This window comes from Tenrec ecaudatus, chromosome 5 (genome assembly GCF_050624435.1).
Source record: "Tenrec ecaudatus isolate mTenEca1 chromosome 5, mTenEca1.hap1, whole genome shotgun sequence".
Lineage (NCBI taxonomy): Eukaryota > Metazoa > Chordata > Mammalia > Afrosoricida > Tenrecidae > Tenrec > Tenrec ecaudatus.
The window spans coordinates 122525337-122545983 of record NC_134534.1 but is presented as its reverse complement, the minus strand read 5'-3'; the positions used below and the strand labels follow the sequence as shown (position 1 = coordinate 122545983).

Sequence of the window (20647 nt, the reverse complement as noted above, 5' to 3'; positions counted from 1 at the left end):
CCTCACGTCTGGACTTGAATTTCCATTAAGGTTGATTGAGCATCCTTGTAGAAATGTGGCAAATATGGCAAAAAAGGATTGGTCTTCTCCCTCTCCCCTCACCATTATAAATTGACCCTAGCTGAGGGGAGGTCTCCTCTGTCAAAGTAATGTTTAAGATGTATAAATAAGAGGGTTATATGTGGATTATAAGCATCAGGCAGACACACACCTCATTAAGGCAGATATTCTTGCTTCTACTAATGTCTGTCTGAGGGACAGGGGTCAAAAACAGGGAATGCTTTGATCGAGGTGTTTTATTTGGTCTTTTGGATGATTGTACTCCCAGGGTGGCTCAAGTCTCACCCTTCAGTAATGTAGGGTTGAAAGACATATCCCCACCCAAAACCTGTGTCCTAGAACTCCCTCCAAAGATGGAATCATAACCATAAGCACAGAGGTTTCAATCTACAACCCATCACAAATGCATATGGACAATAATTGACTAAATTCCACTGCCTCATCCGTTTCCTCAGGAGACGCTGGTGAACGTGAACTATCAATCTTTTCATGCGCAGTCCAGTCCTAGGTCGGATGCACCACCAGGCAGTAAAGTGTAAGGGAATGTAAGAGGTCACTTTCTCTGTCCTCCAGGGTCACAACATCCAGAAAATCCAGAGGACAGGAAGCAAGCTGGAAACTTGGGCAGGTTTTTGATGTTTTGATATGGAGCAGAATTTCTTCTTCTCTGGTAAAGCTGTTTTTACTTTGACGACACTACCAAATAATTGAGAATTATATCACTTACTTATATCAACTAATCCCATATGTTAATCACATCAACAAAAATAGCTTTATAGCAACCTCTAGACTAGCCTTTGATGAAATAATTAGACACCAGAATTTAGCAAATTGGAAACATAAAATGAAAACATCAGAATCATCTTTATTAAATAACATCTTACTACTTCAACCCTCAAATTCCTAGCTCCCTTACCCTTTGTTTCCCATAGAATTTATAATCATCTCTTATAATATGCATTTGCTTGTGAGTTATGTTGTAGTTCTTGCAGTTAGATGTTATTAGAGATGTTATTTACTCAGTTTTGTTCACGACTATATTTCAGGAAGCCCTGGTGGTGTTGTGGGCCGCTTACCACAAAGTTGGTGGTTCGAACCTACCAGCTACTCTAAGGGAGGACATTGAGACTCTGTGCCTGTAAAGACTTAAATTCTTAGAAACTCTTACACTGCCTTATAGAGTTCCTATGTTTAAGAAATAACTCCATGGTGTTGTCCTCATCCTTCATGATGTTGATCCCCCTGCCCCCCTCCTTCAGTCTCTGTCCTAGTCTATTAGCCTACACATGATGCAAAAGACAGTTTCCTGCCTGTATAGACAGGAGCAGCCTGGGGTCTCCTCACCAAGATACTGTGGACTCCTAAGCTGGAGTCACATGGGTCTTATATCACCTTAGACTTCCAGATTCTGATTCCTTCACACCCTTCCCTGACCCCTACCCTCTATCTGGTCTATTAATGGAGGTTTGGCTGTCAATTTATGTCCCAGTGGATGTTATCTAGATGCATCCCTCACTTCTAAAATGAATCTTGTAAGCATAATCGTAGTGGATTAGATGATGTGTTTCTTTCTGGAGAATCATGGGTCTGGAATCAGTTGGGAGACACTGATTCATGAACTACACATGCTTTGGGATGTGGCTCAGGCCAAAAGAGCTGGCAGTTATTCTTTGCAGAAAGATTTTTGCAATGGAATTCTGGTAATGTTGAAGACAGGGTGATAAGAGATGCAAGAATGAGACTGAATGGCCAATATCTCTCTCCTAGGTTTGCCTGATGTACCATCTCATTCCCTGTGCTCCTTGGGTTAAAGAGGAAGCTTTCTACTCCTTAAGAGTTACATCTCTGAAACCCACAGAGGTGATTCCACATGGTTCTATCGGGTTGTTATCAACTCGATGGTAGTGAATTTGGTTTTCTGTTTGTTTGTTTTTAATATCTAGGCAGTGAGTCCTAGATCTTTTAAACCATTCATGCACCTGATTAAAATTTTAAAATCTTCATGTTTTCCAAATGTTGGAGACCAAGTTCAAATAACTGTCCTGTTTTGCAAAGTCCTTTGAAACTTTCATAAAACTATCATCCCACCCTTATATTTCATCCTCCCAGCTTTAGTATTTCCATGTATTTATTAATATTTTTTCTCCAATTTTTCTCACTATATACTTCTCCTTTACTTGAAAACAATCAACTTCTTTCTTTTATACTTAACTTTTAGGTTGAATGGAAATTTATATTTAGGCTTTGGTATGATTCTCATAATATTACAGGCAGTTCATTGTCTTCACACTTGTTTATTATTTCTGGAGTCTGTATCACAGTGACTTCAAATGGGTCTGGAATCATTTTGACTTAGTTAAAACTGTGGTCCCAGTATGCTCAGTGTCTTTGATCTTGTGCAATCAAGTTATGTAAACTTCAGTTTCTATCAATCCTTAAATTGGGCATATTAGAATCTACCTAGAATTCTCATAAAGATAAGGAAGATAACTTATGAACTTGATTCTGGTACTTACTGCAACACAAAATTGCTCATATTTGACTCTTAGCAACTTAAGCATAATATATTTATTTATATTTTCAATGTCAGTGCATAATTATGGCTCAGTATACAATCAGAGCTAACAAAATCTGGTTGAATTTATTTATGTTGAACTTTATCAATGTGTTTGGAATATCTAATTAAGAAATAATGTAGAATGCATTTTGATTTGATTTTAACTCCAAAAGATCAACAGAATGTGAAATAAATGATAATGAACATTTTTAAAGTGGTTTTACATGCTATTATTTATATGCTACTTCAAATATGTCATATACTTCTTAACTCATCATGCAGACTTCAGGTCTTCAACGTTATATCACACATATGCCATTATTTCATTTTGAAAATTTATATAAAATGAATCCAATTTATTCTAAGAAGAATTTCAAATATGAACTCTATTCTCTGTGATTTTTCGCTGGTTTAAAACAAAAGCTAAGTGCTTTCATTTTCAGATAACGATGACACTCTTCTTGAGGTCCTTTGAAAATGTATTTGAGTAAAGAACTCTTGATAATCCAGGTTTGTGTCTTGTAACATTAATGCCAAATTCACAGTATAGCTTAAATAAGTAAAGATGGAATTATAAGCTATTGGCAACCTCCACTTTTGGGAACTAGAACATGTTTTTATAGAATGTGCTCTCGAACAATTTCTAGAGGGAAAATTATTAGAATGAAATGTTGATGAGCAGAAAAGTCAGATTCTTCAACACGTCCTTCACTACCAAATCAAAACCTATGCTCACTGCCATCAAGTCAATTCCAATTCACAGCGACAATTTAGGACAGAGTCTAAGTGTCCCTATGGGTTTACAAGATTTCAACTATTTATGGGCATAGAAATCAAGTCTTCCTCTACCAGAGAAGCTGGTGGTTTTGAGTTACTGACTTTTCAGGTCAGGTCAAACACCTAAGTGCTACGCCACAAGACATCCTAGCCTTCACAATGGATCCACCTAAATATATCCAGGTATTTGCTTGACAGCTCGAACTGTGAGCTACAGAGGTCTACCCAATTCAACATTTTCATATCTGAATTGATATTCTTTTTATTTAACATTTTGTTAGCATTTCATGCATATACCACACAATTCAGTAATTCAATCATCTTAAGAAGAGTTGCATAATTATCACCATATTCAATTCTAGAACATTTTCTTCTCCTTATAGTCATTGTTATCCATGTTTATTTTTCTAATTGTGGCAAAAATATACCCACCAGAATATTCTCCAATACCACAACTTCTACTTGTATCCTTCAGTGCCATTGCTCATGCTCTTCATGTTGTATAACCATTACTGATATCCTTTTCCCAAATTATTCTTCCACCATTAACATAACTTCAATGCCCCGTATGCAGCAGCTCTTACTCCTTGACATATGGTAGTCATTGGTCAAGTTTGGTTTCTTCATTGCTTTTTGTTCTCATGACTTTTTAAATATAGTATTCACATATCAAACACTTCTGCTGTTAAATTGCTTTTATAATGAGTTGTATATACATAATCACAATCAGTTCTAATTCTCCCTCCCCCCTCCCACAGTCCTTGTTTGCATCCCAAATCCCCCCACCCTTCCTACCTTCCCCTCCTCTACCCCTCCACCTCCTCAATAAATCCTTGCATTGGTTGTTATCTCAATGCATATACTTCTTCTGTGTTTCATAAGCTGGGGAATTCTACAAAAACAATATAAAGCAAAAACAAATTAAATGGCAAGGATAAAATTGTAATAATATAAAGATACAAATACAATTAATGAACAAGAAGGAAAAGGCCACCATGAATATTTAAACAGGCAGAGGAAGTTTTTTATCATGGAACAAGCAAGAAATACTTGAGCCTGGAACAAAATTCAGGTTGGGTCAAAAGGGAGGTCAGTTGACCATGTATCAAATTTGATCCAGCATAACATGTTTAAAATGATCTCTGTCTGACAGTTAAACTGTTTGAGTCCCTTTCCTGTGGGTAGAGGGGATCTTCCAGAGGCATAATCTGACTAGATTCTCTGCAGATGGGCTTTGAGCTCCCACTGTCCTCCATAGCTCTCTATACATTGTTCACATGGAAGCTCTGATACTGTTCCTTTCATCGTATCTCTTTTTGTCATTGTCATCTTTGGATCACCCCAGTCGTTGTGCTTTTACCATGTGCACTTAGTTGATGACACACTTAGAGAGTTTCTTGTTTGAATGCTAGCCTGCTAGCCCAGACACTAGTGGAGAACCAATCACCATCTGCTCTCTTCACCCAGCTCTGCTGTACCACTGATTGTTTCATGAAGGTGAGTATTGAGCAGAGCCATGTTATCAGAACTAACCTCTTGGGTTGGGACTAGAGTGGGATCCCAGAATCCATCTGTAGATGCATGACTCTGGTTTACGTTGGTGGTTGAATTATGAAAAAAAAAAACAGAACATCACTCCACTGCCACCGCCAACAGTAACAAACCAACCAACAAACCAAAAACAAGCAAACAAAATCCCAAAGAAACAAAAAGAAAAACATCACTGTCAATCATCCCTCCTGAGGAAAAGGCACTTGTATTGATAACATCAATAATTTTCCCAATGACATAGAACCCCAGACACTGTTGGGACCTAGAGAAGAATTGAGTGAGAGGCTTGCATCCATCAAGTTATGTGCAGAAGACACCATGCTGCTGATAACCTGGGACAGGGACAGCTACCTCCATAGCTGTCACGGGATGCTGCGAGTGTCGGCTTCATTCCCACCCAGTTGTGGATAGTATGACTTTTCAGTTTGTTTCCTTCTGAAGTCCTTGACTTTGCCATTCAGTGGGTTCCCCTCAAAGTAGAATGCTGACTGTGCTGTCTGTACTCTGGAAGTTCTGTAAAGAAGGAAAGGGGCCGGGCAGCAGTTTACATGGTCTCTTGTAGTCTTTCTTTCTCAGCTACTTAATTGCAAGAAGTGGGTGGTCCGGACATCCAGAGACAAGTCCTAAGTGAAATTGGAACCAAGGGTTGAAAAGGCTGTGGAATGTAACCACTCTCCTCTTTCCAGCATTTCTCCCTCAGTCTCTTCACATGTCTGCCTCTGTATGAACTACTATGCACTATCTCTTCATGAAGATGAGTGCGCTAAGATTCCTGAATAGTCTTAACTTTACTCAAGACACCAGCAGTAACTATCTTTTAATATTATTTCCAAATTGCTAGAAGAAAGAAGCACAACAGTATAGCAAGAAAACATTTACCTTTGTCCAGTCAGCCATTGACAGAGAAATGGGGAAAAGTAAATTAAACCTGACCTTAAGTACCCACGCCTATGAATCAAGAACTAAATTTCCATGAAGAGGTGCCATGAGCTGTTCAAAACTGCACAAGTGTGCCTATTTAGATATAATAGCCCTGTATAGACAAAGTAACCTAAAGGACAAGACTGGGCTTTAGACGCTAGTAGCTTTGAGTCAAGATAGAAGTTAGGTTGTAGGATTAAAAAAAAGAATTTTGTAACAGGGAGATAAAAAGACAGAACAAAACCAGACAAACATTTTCAATAATATTGTATGAAGTTACTTTGTATGTCTGTGTTTCTTCTTTTAAAAATCATTTTATTAAGGGCTCATACAACTCTTATCACAATCCATACATCCATTCATTGTATCAAGCACATTTGCATATTTGTTGCCGTCATCATTCTCAAAACATTTTATTTCTACTTGAGCCCTTGGTATCAGCTCCTCATGCTCCCCTCCCTCCCCTCCCCCACCTCCGTGACAAACCCTTGATAATTTATAAATTATTATTTTGTCATGCCTTACACTATCTGACATCTCCCTTCACCCACTTTTCTGTGATTTAAGATAATTTTTTCAACATATTATTTACCATAGGAAAGTTCTTGCTATGCTGCTTAACATGGTATTTTTAAAAGAGTCACCTTATAACCATAGGGAATTTTTATAGTACTATGTTGTTGTTTCAGTACAGTTATCTAATAAACTACCTAATAACTTATTGCATAGTAACTCAGAATACAATACATTTCCTATAAATTACAAGAGTACTTGGAAAAGCATTTTGATTTTTGTTTTTGATATCATGTTATATGCCTTGAACTGTTATTGTACAGAAAACAAATGTTATCCTTGCTTTTGACATTGTTGGCAAAGCAACAATAGAGTCTTCTATTATTTAATCATGTCATTATAAGGAGAAAAAAAATCTACTAAGAGACCAAATAGTGTGTGGGCAAGCTAAATTTTCAAATATCAACAGATATTAGTCCATGTTCTTAAAAATCCATAACAGATGCACATAGATAAGTAAATGATTTCAACCAGTTGATAAGTCATCAAGGCCAATTTTTTGTATTTTTCAAAATCAACTCATTTTTGTTGGAAACGACCTAATCTACTTGTCTATCAGAGATGACTGAGAATGTATGCTTCACCAAAGGTGCCACAGGCATTTAACTTGATCATTGAAATCTGTAAAAAATACCTAAAAAGCAAAAAAAAAAAACCATGATCATAAATAGAAAAATACGGTCCCACTTTGTATTCGAAATTTGGATTGTACGAAGTTTGAGTAGAGGTCTTTTGTCCGGAGCCATGAGGCCCGGCCATTTGCTTGGAATTTACTAGCCTGAGCTCTGGGCATTGTTCTACCCCAGCCTACGTGACAGAGCACTGCAGCTGTAAAGCTTGAGCAAACAAGGGTTAATGCTCTCTAGATAAGCACCCATTTCCTGCATCCCTTTGTTTGGGCAAAAGATCGTCTTCCCCTATGCTTGATTTGCATGTACATACCACTCCTCTGCGTACCTAATTGAAGACTGTAAGCCCTTACTGACTCATGGGCAGGGCGCGCTCCCCTGAACTCCCTGATTGGCCTGTTGCCAAGGTAGCCTAATCTGCATGTGAGGCTGAGGCTGCCCCCTTGGCTGGCCCTTATAAGTTGTGACTCTTTGTTCATTAAAACAGGACTTGATCAGGATATTGTCTTGTCCTCATTCTCCGTGCCTCTTGTACCCCCCAATTCCCACTCTCTCCCCCAGGACCTACGGTGAAGGTCCCGCTGGCCGGGACAGTCTTTTCTAAGTGAAGGTAAAGGAAGAAAATGGAATTTACTTTTGTGTGTGCCTGTTTGTTCCTGGAAATCTTCTAGGTGAACACTGTTCCTTATTTGTCAGGTGTTGTTTTGCTGGCAGGGAGAGGAGAGATAGGTGAGGTATTTTTCAAAAGTTACTTAAAGCAAAAATTCAAGATAACATGAAGCATATCCATAAAAACCATTCCTAATGCAAACATAAAAATTAAGTTACTATCTCAATATATTTTTAAAAAATAAATTATTTTCATTAACATCTGGCATATGTATTTTAAACATTTAAACAATGAATTATAATACAGAGAATATGAAAACAAACTTTTAAAATTAATAGTCTCAGAGAAAAACATTGATATTTGGTACATAAAATTCCAGCCATTGTTCTATGCAAGTAAATATATAAAAGGTAAATTAATGTATTAATAAATGTATTTAAGGAGAAAATATTTTTATACAAATAGTGTCATAATTTAGATATTATTTAAGCATCAAGATTAAGTTTTATGTGAGGTGTTACATATACTATGTAAAAATACAACAAAGTAAACCTGAAGGAATGTTTAAATTTTTGAGATTATTTTAGAAAATGAAGATACAATTTTTACCAAAATATCGGTCTAAGAGTGAGACATACACTGAATAAAATAAACATGTGCTTATGCTTTTTTATGCTCTTAAAGTTAAAACTGCACATATGTTTTTACTCTGCATTTAGATAGTAAATATTATGAAAGAAGCATGGACATATGGAATATAAATACATATTCACATCTCTTACATTTCTGAGGGTACTTCATTCACAGGATTCATAGAATAGTCATTATGTTGTATTTCCTACATTTAAAAAAATATTAGAGACTGTCTGCTGGATGCCAATAGATTTGAAATGAATCTCTGGGGCTTGTAACACTTGCGCTCCCTTGTCTCCTTCATAAGGTTGTAGATTTTTCTTCACTGTCTTCTGGTAGAGAATGCTACTGACATAAAATCTAACATTAAGCAGGTAGGCTGTTTTTTCTTTCAGTCTAGTACATGATTTGCTATTTTAGCCTGTTCTTTTTGTAAAGTCTTTAACTTTGAAAAGCAATCACTTGAAAAGAACATGTCTAGGTGTTGGGTACTCTGTCTCACATGCTCTTTCAATTTTGGGAAATGTTCTTGATGAAATAATTTTATATAAATGTTTGATTATCCAACTCAGGATTATTGAAGATCTTTATGTTTGATCATCTGTATCTATTTTTCATATTCATTATCTTTTCTCCAAATGTGCCTTTTTCTATTGCATCAAATATTTTTGGTTGTTGTTATAAATTTGACTTTTAGTGCATATTTCTAACCAATGCAGTTTTGATGTTATAGTTGTAATTGTATCCTTAAAAATGCAACCTCTTAATTTATCCTATTGTTTTGTTTTTTATCTCCTCATTGAGCTATTTTGCTTTTTTAAACTTATGTTCTTATTTTACAATATGAAACATTTTTTGAAATACTTCTTAGGATGTTTCAAAATGTACGTTCTTCTAGACTAAATATTTTATCTGTCTCTGGCTTGACACTCTTCTTTCTTTTACTGTTACAGTATGTTAGCCTACCTGCCATCCTGTTCCTTTTCATTCTCTCCAGTCTGTGGAGCACTGTGCAGAACATTTGCTTATTCCTTTCGGTTAATGTCATGAATTGCTGCCAACTGGGCTATGATACATGGCAGGCATATATAAGACAATAAAACAGGATCTGGTACTTCTCCATCTCCATGACCTTTGATATGTTTTGAATTCATTGCTCGGTTTACAGTGTCAATCTGTAATATGGAGTAGTCCCTTCCCATCCACTGATCTCTACTGTAATAAATATGATGTTATTTTCTAAAGATTGGTTTTTCCTTTAATTTTATTTGGGGGATCATACAGCTCTTTTCACAATCCATCCATCCATCCATTGTGTCAAGCACATTTGTGCATTTGTTGCCATCATCATTCTAAAAACATTTGCTTTCTACTTGAGCCCTTGGTATCAGCTCCTTATTTTTCCCATCCGTCACACACTTTCCTTTCCTCATGAACCCTTGATAATTTATAACTTATTATTTTGTCAAGTTACACTGTCTGATGTCTCCCTTCACCCAATTTTCTGTTGTCCCTCCCAGAGGGAGGAGGTTAAATGTAGATCCTTGTAACCGGTTTCCCCTTTCTACCCCACCTTTCCTCCACCCTCCCAGTATCGCCACTCTCACCACTGGTCCTGGGTGTTCATCTGTCCTGGATTCCCTGTGTTTCCAGTTCCTATCTGTAGAGATTGGTCTTTTCTGATGGTGTGTACCCAGAGCAAGCCAGCATCTCATTTCTAAAGCATGTTTTGTTTCCATTTCTTCTAAGATCAATGTGTTTGTTCTAGTGGCAGTCCATACTCTGTTCTATATTCTTCCCCAGTGTGACAATTTGAATACATCAATTACTGTTTTTTCTTCTTTTTACACTATTCAGATATAACACATGTAGGAGATTACTATACTGATAGATCATGGCTCAGCTGAGACATAGCTTAGTAATAAAAGTTACATTATACCTTTGCTCTTTAACTTTAGAGACATCTTGTGCAGATCCTCCCATACAGCATACCACTTGAATTTTTTGCCTGCTGCTTCCATAGACATTGATTGTTGTAGAATTAATATCTATCTATTAATCAGTTAATTCTACTCAAGTAAAATTAATACCTGATAACTTCTAGTTCTTCACTTATCATGATGTTATTAATTGGTCTACACATGAGGACTTTTGACAGAATACAGAGGTAAAAATAAGGGAAATGGAAACTTCATTATAGAGATGTGGAAGTATAATTAACACATATATATTCCACAAACACATGCGTATATCTAAGGACAGGGCCTGGAACCAAGAACTCCTCACTAAGAAATCACAGGAAGTATTCATAGCATCCATACCTGGGTTTTACACCATTGTCTATGGAAAGAAACCAGAATTTTTAAAAATGATCTAATTCCATGGTGGAGACAGGGGAAATACAAGATGAACCAGAAACACTTTTTGGTGCCCAAACATAAAATTAGTTCAAATTAATCAATGTTCAATAAGAAATCTTATGTATATTGTCTGATTGTTCCTACCCCCCCTCCACACATGCACAAAGTTACAAAATTACCAAGAAATAAAGGAGATTGATAGTTATATTTCATAGAAATCACCTAAATCAAAATAAATATCCCCAGTAATTTAAAAATAGAAGGCTATAGCACCTACTAAGATGCAATGTATAGTACACACACACACTTACCACCATCTTTTCTATGCCAATTCATCGCAAACCTATCGGAGAGGAGAGAACTGCCTTGTAAGTTTCTGAGATTATAACTCTCTATGGGAATAGAAAACCCAGTCTTTCTTTGTCCCACCAGCTGGTGGTTTTGAACTGCTGATCTGCAGGACTGCAGCCCAACTCGTAACAACTCTGCCACTGAGGCTACCATAAAGAACACAGTAGTGCTGAAAAAAAATTATTTGTTCCAAGGCCGACAAGATGGTAGAGGGATTTAAGAGATCCATGGAATTAATCTATTCTGGCTGATTTAGGAGTCCTTTGGAAGGTGATTAAAACAAACAAAAACTAAACAGCAATTTTCATAGCAAATCGCATTAAAATATTGTTTATAGACCAAAATTTTCACCCCACCTTTGGAACCCAGGTGGACAGCAACCACCAGGACCGTTATCCTCCTGTTCCTGAGACCTGACTGCTCAGAGAATCCCAAATGGAGGGAGACATCACTAAACAAATCCCTTGCAATTTACAAAGGAGTCAAAATAAAGAAAATGAAAGAAAGGCTTGGGAAGTGTTTCAAGTTAGAAGAGTGTGAAGGACAGACCAATGAAATGTCACTTTGATTCTCAACTGGACTGCTCATAAAGATCACAACAGGATAAATGGTGAAATGAGTCCCCAGAATTAGATGTTAGGACAGGATCAACATTAATTTCATAATTTTGATGGTTTTATTGTAGTTTTACATTAAGAGTGATCTTGTTATAAGAAATATAAACTCGTTTTTTGAAGTGATGAGATTTGTTTGCATAACCTTATGTGGTTGAGAAAAATATCTTTATAGCATTTTTTTCATTTTTTCTTGTAAGTTTCAGACTATTGTAAAATAAGTCTCTAAATGCATAAATACTTATTCATTCCTTTTCACAGGTGATGATCTTTTGAGTCGCCCTGTTTTCATCCAGGAGCCCGAAGATGTCATTTTCCCTTTGGACTCATCCCACTTGGGAATAACTCTCAAGTGTGCTGCGCATGGTTACCCTTTTCCGCGCTACAGGTAAGGTCCTCCCACTGCTCCCGTCTGGTCCCTGAGCTGGAGCATACATACTGCGGAGAGCTTTAAACATATCAGTGAATGAATGTTGACATAGACTGCCAGGGTCAACAGGTAAACCCGCCAGCTGCTCCACGGGAGAAAGCTCAGGCGATCTGCTCCCGTACATGTTTAAAACCTCAGCAACCATTCGCAGGGCAGCTGAGTAGGCTCCATGAACTCATCGGCAGTGGTTTTAGTTTGCGTTTATACAGCTGTGGGCCCAATATGGGAATGACGATATGAACAGTTCCTCCGAGTGTGCCCTTGTACCGCTTTCCAGGCAAATAGCCCCGGCCTCCCTCTCTACCTAAGCCCTGCTCTGATTTTGGGCAGATTACTTTCGCATCTTGCTGTGAGGTACCGCTGAGTAGTCAGGACGCGTAGCAACCGGGGCTACACCACCCTTCCCCACAATTGTTCTTAGGTTTGAGCCCATTTTTTTCAACCTCCTGCCAATCCATCAATCTCATCGACGGCCTTTACCAAGCATGATGCCCTTCTCCGGGGACTTTACTGTACCGATGACATGCCCAAAGTGGTCAGACTAGCGTCCTGGCCTCTGAGGCGCATTCTGAATCTCAAACAGACTGATTTGTTTGCTTTTTGCCATTCTAAGTTTACTTAGAGCCTTGCTCTTCTTGAGAGCCTTGCCCCGCGGTATCAATAGAAAGAAAAACCGAAAGCAAGATACAAGAAAGGAAGACTCCCAAACACCAGCTTATGATGCCCACCTTCCCAATTTGAGACGCTGCTCGTGGTTTCTCCATGGGCAATGACGGTGAAAATATTCCCGAGAAAGGTGGTGTTAATCAAGGCGAGGCCGCTTTCTAAAGATACAATTATGTGATCTCACTGGTATGCCCCTTCAACCAAGAAAGCACTGATTTTGAAAAAGATGTTAAAGGCATGTAAGCGTCCTTAGGACAGGAAGACAATTATGCTGAGTTACTAGAATCAAATGCTGATACTTGCTCTTCTATTAACGGTGGAATCATGAGAAAAGATCAATAATGCTTTAATTCTTATTTGTAAATTTACATGAATGGCAGATTTTTATACTTATTGTGGATGTAATTCACACATTTATAAATATACACATGCATAAAATATGGCCATGTAATACCACAACCAAACGCACTACCACTGAAATGTATAGGCTCCCCGAGCCTTTAACTTTCACAGGCGCATATAGCCTCATCTTTTTCCGTCAAAGCGACTGGTGGATTCAAAGTACTGATCTCACATTAAACAGCTCAGCTTGTAACCCATAGCCTCACTTTTAATGGTCAAACCTACTCATGTTGACATGACTTCAGGAACATATATATTAAATGGCAAAGTAATTATTATGACTCTGGGTGTTTTAAACTTTTATAAGGTCTTAATTATTGTGGTGAAGATGAAAACCACATACGTAAATAGTAACAATTAGTAAGTTGCAGTAAAATGGAATGTTGATCTTATCAACTTTCCATTTTACTGCAACTTAAAATTGTTACTGTTTTTGAATGTAAATATTTATTCTTAAATTGCAATTTCATTAAATCAGTTAAGTACACTAAACTAGAATCCATTCTCTTCAATCTTATATTTTATAGACCTAATTTCAAAATTTTCTTTTCACAAAAAATGAACTGAGGAACCAATTCATTCTGTTGCACAGACTAGAACTTCTCTACTTGCAGGACAGAGTGTCTAGACGGTGCAAATGGTGAACACATTAAGCAACTAGTTGAAAATTTGGAGTCAATTCTCCAAATGGTGCCTTAAGAGAAAGGCCTGCTGAACTACTTCTGAAAATCAGCCATTGAAACCCCAAGGGAGCTCAGTGCTACGCTGACATAGGGTCTTCAAGAGACATAGCTGACTCACAGGCAACTTTTTGTTTGTTTATTTGTTTTAGCTGTAGGTAACCCAAATCAATGAAACACACCTGTAAAGGGAAGATCACTCATGTCACACATTGGTTCATTCATCTCAAAGGTTTTGTTTTAATATCCCTTAAATACTGTGCAGTGTTATTTAACATATCATCTGCTCTATAAGCATCAGATTGCCATAGTTTTCAAATATACCTAACATATGAAGTTGAAATTCTATTTTCAAGAGCTAATTTAATTTACCACACGATTTGGACAAATTTGTTAAAGAAGGAAAGAATACATGGATTCCTATAAAATATGGAGCAATTGCTAAGTAGGATAAATTAGTAAATAGAGGTCGCAATTATATAAAAAATGTTTTGACATGTAGGAGAGACAAAATATATAAAGCAGTGCTTCTCCACATTATTTACTAAAAAAATTTGTCTATAAAGAAATAGATGTCATGAAAAGCCTCAAAACCCAATGGCCAGTTACTGTGGCTTATTTCTACTCTAGTAATATGGCTTAGCTCATTTCAAGTATTATATTCTAAGTAGTCTCAGACAAAGGTTTTAAAAAAGAGAGTGAAATAAGAACAGAGTTTAATGCTTAAATGTCAGACTTAGACCTAGTGTCATTTGTAATAAAGTAAAAGACAAAGGGAATTCAGATACTGTATGTGGCAATAAAATATGAACATTTAGCTTTAGCATGGCCCTTTCTTACTTTAATTTGATAACAAAACTTACTAATGGCCATATTCACCTTAGGAGGCCTGGTGGCAAATTCTTCATGAGATACATTGTTTGAAATTCTTTGGAGATAGTATGATGCGATGTAAAAGATATTGTAAGTATGCAGTTCTAGTCACAGCTGCCTGTTGGACCATGCTTGATCTTGATAACATACTCCTGTCTTCCCCGGCACCATATTTCTAAATTGTAAAGTATGGGATAGACTTAAGTTTGCTTTTTCTCATTTTAGGAAATAAAACCTTAGGGATGAAAAATATGTGTGATTAATAGCATATCTTGAGAAGTAGTTAAAAGCAATATGTCTAATGTTACTTCCAGTGTAGTAAACACCTTTACAAACAGAATTTAAGTAAAACTAGAAGACAAAGAAATGCATGTCAAGTCTCGACAGAAACATTCCCATAAAAAGTATTTGCTTTTATAACTTTAAAGCAATTTTTCAAAAAGCTTGAAGTAGAGAAGTAAAATGTGTTGTTAAAAGATGGTGTGTTGGTGAACTTATTGTACCTGCAAAAGTGTATTAGAAAGTTCTACAGGCAACACTAACAAGAGATAGATAACTGATAGAAAAATTTATACATACATTTATGCCTGCATACTGTCCCTTCTGACAACCTCTAACTGCATATACATCTGTTTTTCTAACCCCTTAAAGTCTATTCTATTAAACAGTTGAAATACATGCAATGGTTCATAATTACAAATGGGTCTTTCTTTTTTATGCTCAACAAAATGACTGTTGTCACTATTGTTATGTTAAAATACTTTAGCTTATCTGGAAGTGTTTAAAGTTTCTTTTTTATTTTTTTAAATGAATACAAGTGGATCCTATATACTATTTATACTAAGAAAAAACCTTTGACGAACTGACATTAGATAGCAAGATTTCCTAACTATCCCATGTCCAACAGGGTACCTAAAAAACTTGGAAAAAAGCTGCACTGATCAGAGTTTTCATAGTACGCATTATTCTCACTAGTGGAGCATCAGCAACTCGCTCTGAGCTAGTGCACCCAGTGGCCTTGCCTGGGAAAGTCCTCTTTGGTCACCATGAATTTTTTTCATAAAAGTACTTTTCTTGAATCTTATTTTTTTGTGATGGCTGACTTAAGAGAACAGTGTGTCGCTGTGAAATTTTGTTTCCTGCTTGGGGAAAATGCCGCAGAACTGTTGTGATGTTGAACACAGCTTACAAGGAGAGTGCTATAGGAAATAACCCAAGTGTTTGAGTGATTTTCTTGTTTCAAAGAAAGTGAATTGTCAACTGATGACAAACCTAAATGTTGACAAAATTGGTGTATTTGTGCTTGAAGACTGGCAATGGACCACTGAAGAGATGGGGAAGATATCTGGACTATTGTGGAGCTTGGTTCCGTGAATTTCCGGAAAGATTTGAGGATGTGAAGGGGCACTGCAAATCTGTGCCTCCGGTTCCAACTGAGCAGGAAAAAGAGCATTGAGTGGAAACAAGCCATGCTTTTGAAGGGCAGCTCTGAATTGACCCAGATTTTTTCCCCAAGAGACATGGTGCTAATTTGTATATAGATAGATGATGTAGATATAGATGTGAGGAGGCTAGCGCATTCAGGATTCTTTCCACCAGGTCAGACTGTTAGTCAAGCTTTCTATTTATAAGTTCTGAAACAATTGCATTACAGTGTGAGACAAAAAGGCCTTATTTGTGGCAAATGAGTGGTAGAAACAGTGAGGAAAAAAATGAGGGAGGAGCTGCCAGCCAACCAAACAGATGAGTTTGAAATTTTTTGCCAAGAATGGAATTGCAGATTTGACAAATGTAGTAAGTGTAATGTTACTTTGAAGGTGATTAGGCTGTTTTTTAAAATATTAAATTCAAAACTTTGAAAATTTTTCTACTTTATTTTTAGTCTCCCCTCAAATATACAAATTTGACTTGGAGACAGACTTAGCGATGGAATTAATCCTTAACCCAGAGACTGTCAACTCATATAACGTTCTGTTTCACACCATCAATTGTGGATGTTAAGTAACTGTATATATATATATATATATATATATATATATATATATATATATATATATATATATATATATATATATATATATATATGAAAAATAAGAGGAATGAGCACCAGAGGTTTTTTTAAGGGCCTGGTTCACAAGATTGTGAGGACACTCAGCAGTGAGGCCTTTAGAAGCAGGCACTAGAAACTCCAGCAAACATCTTGGTGGCCAGGTGAGGAACTATAAACTCCAGTAGGACGTCTCTGTGATGTAATTTTGAGGCAGGTTCCTTTCTTCTCAGGAAACCTGTCTTCGTCCCTAACATCTACAAATGATCACGTGTGACCTCTCAGTCTGGGAAGGCTAATCTGCTTTACTTAATGTCCACCGAATCGAATGTTAATCCAAGTAAAGCTCTTCATAGCAGCATTTAAACTCGTGTTTGATTTTTTAAGTGGACATTAGCCTAGCCTAGTTAAAATAAAATTAGCCATCAAAATGTTTCTATGCAGTTAAAAACCTTGTCGGTGATTCACCCTCTGATGTCTGTTAGGCCTAATCTGGTTTTCAACATTTTCTATGTTTTTTTGCTTTTTGCTTCTGTATATTGGGGTTTATCTCAGATGTGTTAGGTCATTGGGAGTCACCCTCTTGAATTTTTGTTACATATTTTTCAGTATAGGGGACTAGGATTGATGAGCAGCAAGTAGAGGGGCAGCAAGTAGAGCCAGAGTTTCTGGGGGAGCACAGTGCTGGGAGTGCTGGGGTGCAGTGGTGAGGGGGAAGTTAAAGGGAGCTGATGTCAAGGCATTCAGGAAGGAAAATAATGTTTTGAAACTGACTTTCGTAACAATTGTACAACACTGCTTGATATGATTGACCTATGGAATGATATGATATCTGTATTAACTCCCAATAAAATGTTTTTAAAAATAAAAAAGGTCTAGTGAAATTCTTTAGTAGTGAGTAATTTCAGCTCAGAACAAGATTTTTTGAGTAGAAATGAAATAAAGACATCAAAACATGATTTCTTCATTGGATCCACTATCTTTCAATATCCATTCGCCACCATCACCAGAGGTAGCTCTTTCTTTAAATTGGTCCAGTCTATTTTAGTCATCCTTATGAAAACCAAGGATGAGAGCCTCCAGGATGGATTGCAACTCAATGTAAACAAAAATACTTATAACTAGAATAATAGACATTATGATAAAGAACAGATTGGAGTTGTCAAGTATTTGCTTTTATTTAGATTCACAATCAATGCTCAAACAAGCAGTGGTCAAGAAACCAAACAACTTGATTGGCACTGAGAAAATCTGCTGCAAATGAGCTAGTTAAATATTTAAAGAACAAGGATATTGCTTTCAAGACCAAAGTAAGTCTGACCTACTTACAGCCATGGTATTTTCGATTGTTTCGTGTGGATATGACAGTTGGACAATGAATAAGAAGAAAGGGGGAATATGCTGCTTTTGAGTAATGGTGTTTGTTAGAGAAGAATGTTTGAACTACCAGAAGAACAAACTTTGTCGTGGAAGATGCACACTCAAAATGCTACTTAGAAGCAATGTGAAGATTTGGTCTTATATGTTTGAGATATGTTATTAGCCTTGATGCTGAAAAAATTTTAGCAGAATTTCCAAATTAAGATTGAGTAAGAAAGGCCTGGAAATCTAATCCTATATCAAACAAATAAAAACCCTATGCTCACAAAAGCCTTATCCTAATGTACATGAGTTCACTACAGGTCAGGCCTGACGTGGCAGCAAATAACAATAATGAATTATGAAAATATTCGATTTTTGGATCCTTTCTTAAGGTTCAGTGAGGGGGCCATAAATACATTGTGGTAGTTACATGATCTGGTGTCAGTTTTAGGATTCAGAGTGAAGAGATGGAGTCTAGCCTGTCAACCAAGTCATACCCAGTGAGGCCTTTGTGTGGTCATGGCCTTCTCCTGAAATTTCTGGGAACTCCTGTATTCTTCTCTAGAGGTGGGAGACACACTCTGTCTCTTCTCAGTACCTGCAAGAAATTCTTGTTGACAAGCCACATGGAGGCAGGCTGTTCGCAACCAGAGCATCAAAGCTGAAGAAATGGCACTGTAACACCTCTACTGCCACTGGATCCACAAGACTTTTTACCCACTGCCTGTGATGTTCCTACATTCGGCATCATTGCATATGTTGCGTGACTCTGAAGAGAGATTTATAGATTAGTACTGGACATATGGGCTAATATCAGACTTATGGACTTGGACTGGAGTGGGCTAGGATGCGTTCTCAATGTACATTCACTCTTGTATGTAAAGTTCTTTCTTATACACATACAAGTGTCTATGAATCTGTTTCTCCAGTCAACCCAGATTAACACATATGTACTTATAGCAAGCCCTTCATTTTGAATCTGTTACAAGGCCTACTTTAGAAATCCATTGAAATATATGAACATACACAGGCAGTAAACAAACATAACCCCAAAGCATCATATCATGGGCACATAACTAAGAATAGCGAATGATGTAACCCAGCAAAAGGTCATGCTATTTTTCATGATTCATTATTTTCCTGTAGTACTATGACATCCGTATACTTAGAACAGTCATTTAAAGCATATTTCCTAATATGCATTATATGAAATAACTCTTAGGTATGCAAATCCATCAGTAAAATGTGTATGGCAATTGCTTGAATTCCTTAATGTTGTTTCTCCATTTATTTAAACATATTAATTAGATCAAAGCTCACACTAGGAGTTCAACCCATGATCTATATGCATGGTTTAAAAATCACTGTACCAAAGTGATTAGAATGATTATAAAGATACTGTGAAAAATCCATTTGTTGCAGCTGAACCAACAACTTTGAATTTGTGTTGAAAAACAATTACCAACCTTAATTAGGAGCATGTAATGATGACAGCAGTTATTTCAGTGATTGATTCCAAAACTAAAGAGAGCTGGCAAAGAAGTGCTGTATATCCTTTGCCTTGTAAATAAATGCGAGCATGAAGGTCCAAAGATCATGTCCAGTAAGCAAATTATGAAGCATAGTATTACAGAACTGGCAGTGAGAATACTGGGGCCTTGAGACAGGTCTGTGAAAAAAATGTTTTTCTCCTTTTTCCCCCATTGCCCTAACATTGAAAATAATAAACAGTCTAGATGTGTTCCTCTTAAAAAAAAAACTGGCAGAAAATCCAGGAAAATTAAGTACGCTCTTTTTTGGTTTGTCAATGGTTGTCTTAAAACTCTTTTAATAAGGAGCTGGTGTACCTGAGAATTGGTTAAATAATTTAAAGTGATAGAGTTTGTTCAAGACTTCTTTGACCCATCAATTCTCATTTTACATAGGGAAGGGAATCGCCTAAATCCAGCCAACTTTCTTATTTGGACAGACACTTTCCAAAATACACTTTAGCATGCTTATAATGGCATTTAGAGCAATTCGGTAAAATGTCACTCCTCTCCGACAATTATTCATGACCTCACTAAAATATTTTTAATAGGATCTGAGTATGAAATAAAGAATCAAAGCAAAGTGGGAAAATAAGTTAAATCACGGCTTGGAAGTCACCTATATTCATTTGCAAGATGCCAGTCACATATTATTTTCCCAATAACTGATTGTCTTAATTCAATTTTCAAATGTCTGTCTCTCTAAGTGACCACACAGCTTGTAGGAATATATCCTATTCAATCTGCAATATTCATGTCAAAACGCCTGAGGGACTTGGTGGAAGCTAGGAGGTGCAAACTGGAAGAATGCGTTCGGTTAGAAATGATTACCGGATATTCTTTCATCCTAAAGTGACTGGGTGGAATTTCTAAAGCTATTTGTATAATTCTAAGGCCTGTCACCTAGTTTATTCTTATACTAAAGGAGGGACTATTGACTAATAGGTAAGCCAAAAGAATTTTGTGTCTTAAAATAAAAGCCTCTCAAACTGCAGTTGTTTGCTAAAGTATCATTTTAGTTT

General features: G+C 36.8%; 1 protein-coding gene across 1 annotated transcript in view; it reads left to right on the top strand.

Moving 5' to 3' along the window:
• Window positions 1-10952: 10952 nt before the first annotated feature.
• The window catches only part of CNTN6 (contactin 6), a 272495-nt gene continuing 262800 nt past the window's right edge, over window positions 10953-20647 (top strand). Inside the window, 2 exon segments of the mRNA XM_075550875.1 lie at window positions 10953-10959; window positions 11898-12024. Of these exon segments, the coding sequence (XP_075406990.1) occupies window positions 10953-10959; window positions 11898-12024 (134 nt within the window).